A 14,919-nucleotide genomic window follows, 5' to 3' on the forward strand; every position below is an offset into this window, starting at 1 on the left:
TCTCTCTCTCTCTCTCTCTCTCTCTCTCTCTCTCTCTCTCTCTCTCTCTCTTCACCTGAAGAAAAAAGGGACACTGCCTTTGCTTCTAACTCTCCTGTCGAGAACCTCATCCAGCTGGTTATCTTGTTCTTGGATGAGAGAGGTAGGAGAACAGTAATTTTCCCTATGGAAACATGAGCCTTAAATAAAAAGTTTTGAATGTGTAGAGGTTTTTCTTGATTCTTCCCAATTCATTAGGCACTCATTCATTCTGACACATAGAAATCTCTGGTATCTAGCTAAGACCTTACTGGTCACCAGGAATCCATAAACAGGACATAGTGACTACTCTTAAATGATCCCAGGCTGACAGAAGTGTGTGTGTGTGTGTGTGTGTGTGTGTGTGTGTGTGTGTGTGTGGCATTAACCAGATAGTAGAGACCTCACCGAGGTGAGGGGAAGATGTTTCACAGGACAGGTGATACGAACTGGGTCTTGAAAGATGAAGTGGGTAAATGTGGAGACAGCAAGTCAGACACAAACAACAGCACGAAGATGTAGAAGAGTGAACCAGCTTGGCCTGTTCAGACACTGCTGGGTGTGGTGGCTATAATGCAGAAGCGGAGAGTGACAGTAAGGGATGTGGCAAAGGCTATGAAAGTAATCCAAAGGCAGTTTGGGTCAGATGGAAGTGGCCTTTGGGCTTGTAACAGGGACGGGTTGGAGATCTTCAAACAAGGAGTGATATGAACTTGCTTGCTTCATACATACAAAAGGGATCAAAAAGAGAAGGTAGAAAAAAAAAAAGAGGGATGGGATGGAAGCTGAGAAAAACAGCTGGATGGACTTTGTACTGGAGAGAGAAGGAACTGAAGAGTAGTGGAGATACAGCTGGACACACATACAGAGAAAGAGAGAGAGAAAGAGAGGGATGGAGGGACGGATGGAGGGAGAGAGAGGTGGAGAGATGGAGAGAGGGAGAGAGGAGGAAAGACAGAAGAAGGGAGGGAAGGAAGGAGGAAGGGGTAGAGGGAAAAAGGGATGGAGGGAAGGAGAGAGAGAAAGAGAGAGAGAGAGAGAGGAATTACCAAAACTTGGGGATGGTTTGGATATAGTCATAAAAAGAGAAAGAAAGCACCAGGTTCAGCCTGGAAGGCAAGCCTTGGCAAATATGAAGATATTCCAAGATGAGGCAAAGATCTGTCCAGATATTTTTTTTTATTTAGGTGTACAGGCCTGTGTGTGTGTACACATGTGTGTTCGGTGACCCCATAGGCCAGAACATCGGATCCCCTCGAGGTGGAGTTACAGGCAGTTGTGAGTGCTGGGAATTAACTCTGGCTCTCTGCAAGAGCGGCAAGTGCTCTTAGCCACTGTGGCATGTCTCCAGGGCTGACAGCCTGCACACATCAGGAGCAGCAGAAACTAGACTTGAAGGCCACTGAGAAGTGAGGGGGACAGGGGCAGCAGAGGATAGGAAGCTGCACAGACCGAGTTGCTAGATCCAGATTCAAATCGGATCAACTGCGGCCAGGAGAAGTGCTGCAGGAAACCCAGAGGCCCCTCTTTCCCCCGAGGGATTCATCTGTGAAGTAGGGTACTTTTCTATTGGCGATGTAGTTGATATACTCAAAAGCTCTGCTAATGCTCTGTGCCACTTCTGCCGCATTCATTAAGGTTACAATTAATACAGGGGATAGTGGCTATGAGTTTATTAGTTAAAAGGGTGAGTTTTAACTTTTTAACGTGATCTTTCTGAAATAAGATGATTCTTTGTTTTCTGAGCTAATTTATTTAATGTAGGAGGATTACAAAGCCACTGAGAGGATGCCAGGGGATACACGCACAAGCCTGAGGCCATCAATAAAAGTCCAGCCTGGTGCTGCAAACCCGTAACCAAACTGGGGAGGTGGAGATAGGAGGGGCCCTGGAACCTTGGGCATCTAGACCAGATGCCAAGCTCCAGATTCAGAGAGAAACCATGTCTCAAAAAATAAGGTGGAAGGGCTAGAGAGATGGCTCAGTGGTTAAGTACCATAAGGCTCTTCCCGAAGGCTCAAATCTGGTTATCAGCACCCATTTGAAGCAGTCCACAACCACCTGTAACTCCAGTTTCAAGGGATCCAACACCCTCTTCTGGCCTCCACGGGCACCAGAACACAGATGGTCTACACACAAGCACATGCACACATGCTCTCATGCAGGCAGGCATACACGCACACACACACATACATATGCACACACACACATACACACTAAGTGAACGAGTAAGATGGAAAGTAATAGAAGATAGCCAAAGTTGACCTCTGTCCTCCACAGATAAGTGCAAGCACAGATAAGTGCAGCCACATACACATGGGAACGCACAGACACACACACACACAAACGCCCCACAATGATGCATGCACAGTCACAAAAGAAATGTACAAAAAGAGCCAGAGGAGTCCTCTGAAGTGACCCCAGCATGGGTGCTAGAAGACTGACCACTAGTTCTTTGGTTTGTTTGTGTGGTAGGCATCTGAAGAAGAAAAAGCCAGTGAGTGAAAACTACCATTTTAAAATATGACTTCCCCCACCAGAAGGCAGACAATATGAAACTGTCAGTGTTTTCTCAGGAAGTCAGTATTTCATAAACCCAGAGACAGATTGGCTTGCTAAAACTGGCTGGATCTGGTGCCCATAATGAAATGTTAGGTAATCTCCAGTAGATACCATTTTCTTTTATGTTTTAATTTTCCACCCTAACTGAACTATGCAGAGGAGCAGACACATAAAAGGCAGGAGGAGGTAGGCCTGGGTGGGTCATTTTCTTAGAAGAAAGGAGTCCTGGAGTTATTTTCAACTCAGCCCATCCCTTGCTGTGATGGGATGTTGGTGGAGCATCCGGGATGTTTATGGGAAGCCTGGGTATAAACACACAGACAGTCACATTTTCCATTCAGGACTGGAGGCTTCCCTCTGTGCCATCACACTGTCATTTGGTTCGTGTGCTACACTCTGTAATCCGGTGACAGCCTGGGCTGTAATTCCATATGGCTAGCCACCAGCTTCCAGATCTATGCTAACTTTGATGTTGCCGCTCAGGGGAGCCCCAAGAGGCCTGCAGGAAGAGGATCAGACAAACTGAGAGCAAAGGGGGCCTCAGTCTCTCGGTCAGAGTGGTAATGAACCAGCAGAGGGGAGAAACCAGTGTGGTGGTGAAGATTTCAATGCACCACCAATAGGAAAAGGAAGTTAGTACATGTGTACCAATACCAAGATTCCCACAGCATCCTATAAACCCAGAGTGTGGGTGAAGTTTTATGAATTTCACTCTGCTGTGTTTGGAAATATGGTTATGTTAATGAAATCATGCTTTAAATTAGCCGAACATATTCTCAAAAGAAATTTCTTTGCTGAAATTATACATTACAGATTTTGTGGTACCACTGCTCAGCAGTATAAAAGCATGTTTATTATTCAACATTTAATGAGGACCAGAAATTGCTGCGTGCATTCGTCATTGGTTCAGAAACAATGGAGCAAATGCCCTGTTGAGACTGAGGGACGCTAAGGGGTTCCCTCTGGTCCTGACCACCCATAAGGTAGATGGGTGGGGCTGGGCTTTAAGGCGATTTCCAAGGAAAGTGTCCTCCACTGATCTGCTGCAAACTCTGCATCTCTCCACTCCTTTCCATCGAATGTTTAATCCTCACACTAATGAACTGTGCCTGTTATCCTGTGGACATTCACTAGCAAGGCAGTCCGTATCACATGACTGCTATCTTATTCACACTGTTAGCTTCTAGTAAGTCGGGAACTCTCACTACTGGCCTTGCTTTGTGGAGGAAGTTACTTAGAGGAGACATGGAATGGGGTTAGTGAAACCATCCCTGTGGGGCTTAGCACATTTGTCCACCTGAAAAGGAGGGTACAGGCTGGGGTGGTTGTGGAGAGATTTCTGTAGGAGGGAGGGGTCACAGCCTCTGCAGGTTTGTGTGTGCAAAGACCCTGTCATGCCCAGAAAATACTGTTTCGTGTCATTCCTCCATAAGATCAAGCCAGCCAAATTCCAACATGGTGTGGGGAAGGTTTAGGGAGTCACGTGGGAGCAGAGAACTATTGACAGTTGGTAGCTGCTGGGGGCAGGACAGTCTTCGTCTTTGGGGATCTGGCCCCTGATGGGTGGCCCCTTGCTTCAGCGGATGGTCCTACACCCAGACATGTACTGGATCAGTGGGTATAAAAACAGGAAAAAAAACACACATAAAGTTGGGAGGAAAGAGAGGTGAGTGGTATGGGAAAGGTTGGAGGGGAGAAAGTGGGAGGTAGATTTGATCAAAACACAATATACACATGTATGAAATTCTTAAGGCATAAATTAAAAAATGAGGAGAAATTTATTGCAATTAGGTAACTGGATGTACATATTCTATGTCAAGATTGCTAGCCTACAATTTTTTCACTGGTCCCCCTGGAGATGTGTAAAATAAAACAATGTGTTTTATGGTTGCAGCACCAACAGCTCCAAAAGGTAGTTGAAACTCATGCTGGAGCTGCGACTTTTGCTAAAAAAAAAAAAAAAAAAAATGAAACCAGACCAGCAGGCAGATGGAGCCCGACCCACTTGCCTATGGACTAACTCACGGCAGGCTTGGCTTAACTCTTACAGGGTTTGGAGCAGAGAAGCACTAGCTCATTGGCTTGGTGCAGTCATCTGTGATCGGGGCAAGTGCAGACCTCAAGGGTCCTTAGCAATTAAAAAAGCATCTGGACTACATCTACACGAGGCGAGGTAAGGTGCAGATAAGAGCACTGAGTAGAAATGCAGTGGGGAAAAGACAGCAAAGCTAGGAGATTTAATCATGAGCTCTCTTGTGTCTCCACTTCAACCATCTGCTGGGAATTTAAGGAGAGCTGTCCTAGCCATGGCCTGGGAGCCACTTACGCCACAAACAGGAACCAGTTTGAACTGCTGGCCGTACATAGGGTGTCTTCAGGCTGCACTGTGCACTCGCCATTCGGAATGTAAATGCTTTTAGTTAGATGCTCTCGTTTTTGGGTTTCAGCGCAATGCCTGTTGTCTTTACCTGTCCACTTAAAGTGCGTGCATCACAGGTATGGCCCCGGGGAGGTACTGAATTAGTGGCCTCAGGATGTCTTCTAGACACTTGAATGGTTCCACTTCTGTTCTTTAGAAGGCTGTATTCACAGGGCTGGGGACACAGTTTAGTCAGTGAAGTGGTTGCTGCACAAGCCTGGGGGCCTGAGTTCTAGCCCCAGAGCATAAGTAAGAAGAAAAGAAAAGGTTTGGCGTGGTGGCATGAGCTTGCAATCCCAGAGCAGAGGAGATAGAGGTACGTAGGAGCCCGGAGCTCACTCTGGCTACTTGTTAAATTCTAGGCCAGCGAGAGTCTCTGTGTCAAAAAGCAAGGTGGGTGGCCCCTGAGGTTGTCATATGGTTTTTACATGCATGTGCGCACACACATGCACATACACATGCACACACACATGCACACACATGAACATACACAAAAGGTTTTACTCATTACTTTTCTTGTTGCTGTGGCCAAATGTTTGGCAAGAAGCAGCTTGAGGAACATTTTATTTTGGTGCGTGGTTTGAGGTTACGGTTTGTCATGGTGGTGAGGGCACAGCTCCTGGCTGCGGTGGCAGAAGGAGGAGGCTGACTGCTCACATCTGGGAAGACCCGGAAGAAGACAAGGATGAATGCTGCTATTTCGATCACTCTCCTCTTTTCATTCCCTTTTAGTCCAGGGTTGGGTGCATTCAGAGTTCTTCAGCTAACCCTCTCAGGACCCCCTCATAGACGCATTCAAAGGTCTATTATGTCAGCACACCCTATGCCCTCCCATGATTCGTTGCAGTCAAGTCTCCTTCCTACTCCAGCCTTTGTAAGCCATTCATCTGTTCTGTATCCCTAGAGTTTTTCTTTAACTAGGATATCATGTGTCTGTAATTACATTCAGTGTAGCTATGGGTGCTGGCATCCTTCACTGGACAGAACAAATTTGAGGCTGAGCCATGCTGTAGGAACCTGCAGTCCACTCTGGGTTGCAGAAGTTGCTTATCTGTTGGCCCAAAGGTTTTTACTTCCAGTTTGGGGCTATTGCTAATGAAGCTGCCATGGAAATTCCTGTGTGGGTGTGTGCTTTAGTGTTGGATCACGTGATGTGGGTTTGCTTAACTTTGTAAGAAACTCTAAGGCCGTTTTTGAAAGTGAAGGGAGCATCTGGTTGTCCTACAACTGGTCCTGAGAGTTCTAGATACTCTTCATCTGTGCCAACACTCCATCCTGTCAAATCCTTTTCTTGATTTGACTCTTAGAAGAGGCGTGCCATTGCAGTTTTAGCGACATCCAGGACCCTTTTCATGTATTTTTTTTTTTTTTTTTACCAGCCACATAATACTTTCCATGAACGAAGTGTTTACGCAAAGGCTTGTGCCCCTTTTTCAAATTTGGAATTTAAAAAATATGTTTATTATTTATTTATGAGCACGTGCATGTGTGTGAGGGTGCCTACAGCGGCCAGAAGCAGGTGTCAGATTAGAGGGAGATAGAGTTACAGGTGGTTGTGAGCCACCAGACACTGGTGTTGGGAACCAAACTCCAGTCCCCGGGACTGGAGCAGCAATCTCGAGCCATCTCTCCAGAACCCTGAATTGGACTTTTTTTTTTTCTTGTGATGCTGGAAACAGAACCCACGACCTTCCACATGCTGAGCAAGTCCTCTGCCGTTGGGCTATGCCCCCAGCCCTAGTCTTTACCACCTCAGTGCTAGGGTTTCAGGGCTTGCACCGCTCCACATGGTATAAGGGATGTGGGGATCTAACCCAGAGCACGCACCCTGCCCACTGAGCTCGCTTTCCAGCCTTCTAGGTGTTGTTTATCTTATGTGCAACTTGCATTTTGTTCCCCGGGGATGAGAACGCCACAGCAGTCAGGTTCAGAACAGTCTGTCACTGGAATCTCTTTATAACTATAGCCACCTCCTGCCCCCTCTACCTCTCCAGCGACCTCTAGTACCCCCATCTCTGGAATTCTTATCATTTCAAGAATGTTACAGAAAGAGACTCATACAGTATATAACGTTTGTTTTTTCTTCTTCAGTCTGGGGAGTTCCTTCAGGTCGTTACCTATTATCAGTGGCACATTCCTTTTCAAACAGTGTTCTAAGTTTGCTTAACTGCTCATTAGCCCTGCCTGTGGTTTGGGACTATCACCAATTAAGCAAATGCACACAGACTTTCACGTGAACACAAGTTTTCATTTCTCTGGGATAAATGTCCCCAAAGAGCAGCTGGTAGGTGTCCAAGTACCTTTCTTCTTCTGGGAAAACACAAACCACACAAATGGAAGGTGGAAATGGTGGTGCACTCAGAACTTGGGGTTCTGAGGGAAAACGATGACGAGGTGGAGGCCATTATAGGCTGCACGGTAAGATCTGTCGAAAAACATCAACAAAAAACTGTCCGACTTTCTTTTCAGAGTGTCTGTACCATTTTACAATAGCCACCTCACCAGTGAGACATGGGCGATTCATCTTCTCCCTGTCTTCTTTGGCACCTGGTATTGTCAATCTATCTATCTATCTATCTATCTATCTATCTATCTATCTATCTATCTATCTATCTATCTATCTATCTATCTATACATATATATATATACACACACACATACATACATACATACCACAAAGTTTTCAGCCACTATCAACCTGAGCTACATTGCGGCTTAGTTTTAATTTACATTTTCCTGTTGAGCAGACGTTGGACATATTTTTAGAGGCTATCCACCAGAAAGTCATCATTTCCAGACGTTTCACATGGGAAGCAGTTTCTCCACTGGGAACTCAGCACTGCCCTTGCCCTTGGGTTGTGATTTTCTGTTGAGAACCTGCTTTATCACACAATGATTTTCAAGTGAATTCAGAGCAGCCTGGAAGTCTCAACCAAAAAAGGACATTTCTTCAATGCGTGATAAACGGCAGGCTGACTTCAGAGAGACGTAACGGAGTTAAGGAATGAGGAAGGAGTTGTTAAAGAAAGGGGCCAGACTAGGGGTTTGCAAACCCTTTAACCCAGGTCCCAAGAGCATCCTATGCACATGCGCAGTGTGTGCATATCGGTCCCGCCCCCAACCAATAAGGGAGAGGAGGCGGGATCCCCGGGCCGCGGTGCTGCTTGGGTAGCATCCTTGGTTACTGTTGCTAGGGCAGCGGGTCTCTGCAGGAGGTGGGAGTGGGAAGTTTCAAGGGGACTGGACTCAGCAAGGTCAAGGGTCAGTGCGGAGGCTCAGCTGGCGATGGTGAAGCAGACGATCCAGATATTTGCTAGGGTGAAGCCCCCGATGCGGAAGCAGCAGCAGGGAGTACGAGCCACCCGGCCGGGTGTGGGGCGCGCGCGTGGGAGGGCCGGCGCGGGGCGCGGGGCAGCATAGCTGAATGCAGCCCCGGGGGCGGGCCACCTCAGCCCAGCGCCTGGCATATGTGTGCACACTCGTGCACGTGGGCCCGACTGCACGCTCAGCTGCACTGTGCCCCGTCCATACCCTGGCGCTTCTTGGAACTCTACTGGGCCACTGCCTTCCAGCCCTGCACGCACAGCTCGGAGCTGGGGCTAAACACGGCCCCAGCGGGGAAACCCGTGTTCAAGTTTTAAAAGGCACACTCGGACAGTTACAGACAAGCGTGCACAGGTGCTTTCTTTTGCATTCTACGGCCTGCGGGGTTTCTTACCTAACCGCTTTGCTGTCCTGCTGCGTCCATGGTTTGTTTGTCTGACACACTTTCATAAATCCAGAAGTTTGCCAAGGCTGGGAAGACAGGCCTTTCCGCTCTCTGCCTCCAGGGTGAGCGTGGTCATGGCTGCTGTGTTTGGAGAAATCACCACCCACCTGTCAGTAGACTTTTCTGGCTTATGTGTGGTCCTCTGCTGGGACTCTTGTCATTTTACCCACGAGGACACTGCGTGGTAGGTTAAATAAAGTGACCAGAGTGCCCAACTTGTGAGCAGCGGGACCTGACTTTTGTTTAATTTTAATTTAATTTCTTGTTTGTCTTTAGACAGGGTCTCACTATGTAGTCTTGGCTGGCTGGAAACGCAGTATGTAGACCAGGTTGGCCTTGAACTCACAGAAATCCACCTGACTCTGCCTCCTAAATTATTAAAGGCATGCCACTACTCCTGCCTTTGATTTAATATTGTGTGTGTGTAGTTTTTTGAGACAGGGTTTCTCTGTGAAGCCTTAGTTGTCCTAGACTTGAACTCACAGCGATCTGCCTGCCTCTGCCTCCCTGAGTGCTGCTTTTAAAGGTGTGTGCCATCAATCCCAGCTTAATTTAATTTTTTAATTTTACATTTGCATCAAAATTTTTAATTGTTTTGCAGTCTCTCCATCTCCTCTCACCTCTTTCTACTTCTCCCACCCAAACCTGCTTCCCAACAAGCTTCCCAGCCCCTTTCAAGTTTTTGTTTTGTTTTGTTTTTTGTTTTTGTTTTTGTTTTTTGTTTTTTTTTTTTGGTGCAAGTCACTGGGTTTAGTTTTTGTTTGTTTGTTTTGTTTTTGTTTTTCAATATTGGATTTCTCTGTGTAGCCCCGACAGCCCTGGAACTCACTGTGTAGTCCAAGCTTACCGAAAACTCAGAGTCCACCTGCCTTTGCTGGGATTAAAGGCGTTGCCACCGCCAAGCTGGCACTGAGTTTTAATGAAGGATTTTTAAAATTACATTTCTTCTTCAGAAAACAAACCCCAACTTTTTTTTTCTGACTTACAGAGTCAGACAATTTGGTTCGTATTTATGAATATCTAGAATAAGCATATGATTCGTATGTTTTACCTCTATTCTTTTTCGGTGCTGTGTGTCTGTATGTAAATGTGTAACATTATGGCATTTTATAATTTAGAATTTGCCTCCGATAATTTATGTTCTTAAGACAAGGTAATTATAATGTGTCTGTTTTCACCAGCAGTGGCCCTTTTTCTAATGAAAAACATTCAGGAGAAGCTATAAGAAAGGACTCCAAAGAAAGCATTAGCCATTGGAAAAAATGTTGCTTTTATTTTATATTTATGAGTATTTTGCCTGCATGCAAAACACTGAGTGCATGCAGTGTCTGCAGAGGCCAGTGAAGGGCACTGGATCCCCTGGAACTGGAGTTACAGATGGTTGTGAGCTGCCATGTGGGTGCTGGGAATCAAACTCGGGTCCTCCTGTAAGAGCAGTGCTCTTAACCTCGGAACCATCTCTCCAGCCCCCAAATCAGCCATGTTTATTTAAAGAAATAAAACTGTAGAAAGAGAACCCTGGACATCTTTGCCTCTAACTCTCCTTGCAATCAATCACCTACACAAAGACCTTTTAAAGCACTTATGATATCGACCCCCTGATTCTTAGACTTTGCCCTGACTTGGCAGTCAAGAAGTTTAGCAGTGGTAAGGAGGAGGAAGCAGCGGTATGAACGGGAAGCTGGTGAGGAGTCTTGACGCTTAGTTATTTTGATGATTGTTCTTTACCGTTTTCCTAGTGAACATGGAGAAGGGGTTGTTTGGTCCTCTGAGCAGTGAGCTTGATGTCATACTGTGTTTTCATGATGTCACATTCTGACAGCGACGTTCATTATGCTGCAAGCACAAGCAGAAGAGAACAGAAACAGGCAGATACTTAGATAGTGTGTCCCTGCTGCCTCCTGTGTGCAGGGCTCTCACGCTTACCACCGTTCCTCTCTGACTGGTAATGCTGCTTCTGATACAAAATCAAAAGCAACTCCAAGGCTTCATCCATCCGTATGTCCTTCCATCCATCCTTGAGTCATTAAAATTTGAATCATAGCAATTTGTAGATTAGGTCAGGCCTGGTGGTTCACAGCATTTAGCTGTGTTGGTGGTTGGGTGACAGGGTACAGAATCAGGGGGATTGCTGTGAGTTTCAGGTCAGCCTGGGCCACATAGTGAGATCCAGACAAGTGTTGATTACTACTGAATGCTACTTCAGTTTCTGTTTGATTGATTGTTTGTTTGTTTAAACATTCCAGTGAGGGTGAGGTGGCAAACACCTTTAAACCCGGTAGTAGGAAGACAGAGGCTGCTGTGTAGTTCAATCAGTTCTACCATCGTGAATTCCAAGACAGCCAGGGCTTCACACTGAGGCCTTTTCTCAAAATCAGCACACAAGAGGCGTGCCCCGCAAGGCAGGCGCGCGCGCACGCACGCGCACACACACACACACACACAGAGAGAGAGAGAGAACAACAATGAGAAAATAATAACAAACAAAAATGAGACAATACAAACCTTGCATTTTTTTCTGCTTCTTTGCCTAAAGAGATGATAAATTCTTTGTAAGAGAGAGAGTGAAAACTACCCTATTATACTAAAGATTCTGGTTTGAAGGATATATTTTCTTCTTCCCTCTGATGGTGGTAGTGCTAGGGTTTGAACTCAGGGCCACCTAGGTGCTAGGAACACTCTGACACTGTTCTTCTGCCTCCTAGCTCTCTAAGGACTTCACAATGCCGGGAATTCATTTCCTACTCCAGTTCCCCCTCTAATTAGTGAGCCTCCTAGCTCTCTAAGGACTTCACAATGCTGGGAATTCATTTCCTACTCCAGTTCCCCCTCTGATTACTGAGCAAAGAGAGACAGCGGCTGTCTATAAAGATTTTATTTAAATTTTTTTTTGACTATGTGTGAGCATCTGTATTTGGGTATGTGCATGTGAGCACAGATCCCCTCAGAGGCCAGAAGGAGAAAGCCCCTGGAGCTGGTCTCTTGTGTCCTCTGGAAGAATGGCAAGTGCTTTAACCACTGAGATCTCCAGCTTCCACTCCAAGATACAGATTGTTGAAAAAGTGTGTGTCACCCCTCAGCTTTGTGTATTTCGTGTCAAACACACTCCTTTCATTCACTGTAAGCATCTGCTTCAGCCAGACATGGTGGCACATGCCTTTACTCCCAGCACTTGGGGTTGGGGGCAGCAAGGGGTGGCTCTCTGCCAGCTGGGTCAACATAGAGATCTAAGCCAGGGTTACACAGTGAGATCCTGTCTCAAAGTTTAAAAAAAATTTTGCTTTGGGAATTATTCATACTTTTTGTTAACTTAGGTAACCTTTTCTTGGGTAGTAATATGACTCTTACCCTCTAATCTTGCATGTAAGTGACTCTAGCTTAAATAGGAAGTGTTGCCTGTAAGAAAGTATTTTATTTCCTGGTGAAAGACAGGAGGTCTTTTTAAAAAATCTCCTTTTTATGGTGCATTACAACTACTTCCATTCACATTACATCATTTGAGCCCCACCCCCAAACACTCTTTTAAGGGAGGCTGGCGATTCTGTTTCCCATACTTTATATGTAAGGGGCCTTTGATTCTGAGAGTGGTAGCTGCTCACACACCTGGTAGTTGGGTTCAGTGTGCAGACATTAAATCTCAAGGTTTCCTTAGAGGCTTGAGTTGATTTTCCTGGCCAAGAAATAACCGCGTGCGTAATGGAGACAAGAATCAGAAAATGGCACCACTGTCAGGAGGTTAGGTCCCTCTGTTTCCATATCATCTTGGAAGATGGAAGTGATTTCTCCCGGGTCACTTAGCAAAAGTAGTGGCTGAGCTAAGTTGACATGCACAGGACATCTAAGACATGAAGCTCACACATCCTTTCAACCCACATGACTTACCGAATTCCTGAAACTTGGGACTCTGTGTCTGAGGGTCACACCTGCTCAGAAGTGCTTACGGGTTGTATCGAGAATGTGAATCTCTCTAGAACAGGGAAGCCACACTTATCATAAGGCTCTCAAGGCTCTTCTCAAGGACAAGAAGGATGTGTTTACACAATCAGATTTGCATATTAGAGCATCCAAAGATGCTCAGAGCCTGGGTACAGCAATGTGCTGGTTTGAATGAGAATGTCTCCCGTTGGCTCAGGTATTTGAATACCTGGTCCCCAGCTGTTGGCACTGTTTCAGGAAGTTAATGGAACATTTAGAAGCTGGAGCCTTGCTGGGGGAAGTACTCACTGAGTTGGACCTTTTGGTTGTACAGCCTTGCCCCATTCCCAGTTCACTGTCTTTGCTTCATGTTTGTGTTTGTTATCTCTCAGATTCCTGCTCTGGCTGCCTGCCATCATCTACGTCCACCCCCCACCCCGCCGCCATTGTGGACTCTCCCGTAGGAACCCCAAGCCAAAATAAACTCTTACATGAGTTGCTTCTGGTCATGGCATTTCATCACAGTAACAAAAAGTAACTAATACGAACAGCAATTTAGGTTTTAACTCTTGTTTTGTTCTATGTATTTGTCTGAGTCCAGTGACAGTGCAAAGAGAACTTTACGTATTATACCATGCTATGGTATTTTGTCACAAGAGCACAGTTTTTGTACTATTGCAGTGTTAATCATATCCAGGTCAGAGGTCGCGCTGGGATTTTACCATTTACATCCACCCTCGTTCTTGTATTTGCAGATTTATTCCATAGATGAAGATGAAAAATTAACATCTAGCTTGGAAATTATCCTACCCCGAGATCTGGCAGATGGATTCGTGAACAATAAGCGAGAGAGCTACAAGTTTAAGTAAGCTTTGTGTTCCTCCTCTTTGTTACTTCATCTCTGGGCAGATGCTTGTGCCATGTCAGTTTCTGTTGCTGAGGTCATCAGCCCATTCCTGTGGCAGGGGCAATATGGCCATCTCATTCGATACAAAGAAGTCAAGTTATTGTGCCCAAGATTAAAAGGTAGGTTCTGTGTTTGAGATTCTATCCCAGGCCTGGAGATTTGACTGTGGCCACAAAGCGCTTACCTTCCAAGCCTGAGGACCCGAATTCTCACGTCAGAGCCGGCCACAGCAGTGCACTGCCTCCTCTGGGGTATCAGGAGGCAGAGGCAGGCAGACCCTGTAAGCTCACGAGCCAACTAACCCAAAGTTCCAGGCGAGTGAGAGGTCCTTTCTCAAACAGAGGTGTCGAAAGCAACCTTGAATATGGATCTGTGACGTTGACTTCTGACCTCTACACTGACATTGCAAACACATGCACTCCTCCACACACAAGTATGCGCGCATAGGAATACATATAGATAACAAAGAAGTAGCGCGAGTACAGCCTCAAATTCCATCTTTGCTTTGTGATCTGTGAGTATCGAGTGTCATTATTTTCCTGTTCTGCCCATCGTGGGTTAGTCCCTACATGAAGCCCATGAATGTGTAAATGTGATTAAAGGGGGGATGTTAATGTCCAGTCTGTGTGTTACTTAGGTGGTCTTTCTTTGTAATGTAAATGATACACAGGCCTCAGGTACTCACGAACATATCTAATGCCTATAATGTTTAGTGGGACAACACCCACTTGAACCAGCTGTGTCCTGAAATGAGGTACTCTGTAAAGTATTCCTTTATTTTGGATATTGATTCAATATGAGAAAAAAATTAAAGAGAATGTAAAATATCTCAGGAACTTTTTCATATTGATCTCATAGCATAGTGACAAAAAATTTGGATATAACGTATTAATCTAATTAATTTCCCAGGCTCCTTTTTACTTAAAAACAAAACTGCAGCGGGAACACTTTCACTATCATTTATGGATGGTTTTATATTTCTCTTGGGCAGTGCTTAACCACATGGATTGGGTGAATGTCCCAACCCCCACTCCTTGTCTTTCTTCACTGCCAGCCTGAGGGGTGAGAGATCCAGGCCTTAGGGACAGGAAGGACAAGGTCCTTAAGATAGAAGAGCATCTGGCTGTTTGAAGAAAGAAAGGGGACCCATGCGACTTACAGAGCAAATGAGGGATACAAGGGAAGACGACAGGTCAAAGGGCACAGACAGGCCAGATTATACAGAACCTTATGAGTCAACTGGAGTTGTCCCCTCAAGTGCCACGGGTAGGAAGAGGATGGTGCTGAGGAAGATGGAGCCATCACGCTCCTGTTGCAGTAGCGTGGCAC

The 14,919-nt window shown here is 45.8% G+C and overlaps 1 protein-coding gene across 1 annotated transcript in view; it reads left to right on the forward strand.

Annotated features, from left to right (window-relative positions):
• The first annotated feature begins 8,235 nt into the window (after positions 1–8,235).
• Kif6 (kinesin family member 6) overlaps positions 8,236–14,919 on the forward strand; it is a 288,300-nt gene continuing 281,616 nt past the window's right edge. Inside the window, exons 1-2 of the mRNA XM_055614888.1 lie at positions 8,236–8,350; positions 13,439–13,548. Coding sequence (XP_055470863.1) covers positions 8,285–8,350; positions 13,439–13,548 — 176 coding nt within the window. The 5' untranslated portion in view covers positions 8,236–8,284. The remainder of the gene's footprint in view (positions 8,351–13,438; positions 13,549–14,919) is intronic.

This window comes from Psammomys obesus, unplaced genomic scaffold (genome assembly GCF_907164565.1).
Source record: "Psammomys obesus unplaced genomic scaffold, mPsaObe1.curated_primary_1811, whole genome shotgun sequence".
NCBI lineage: Eukaryota > Metazoa > Chordata > Mammalia > Rodentia > Muridae > Psammomys > Psammomys obesus.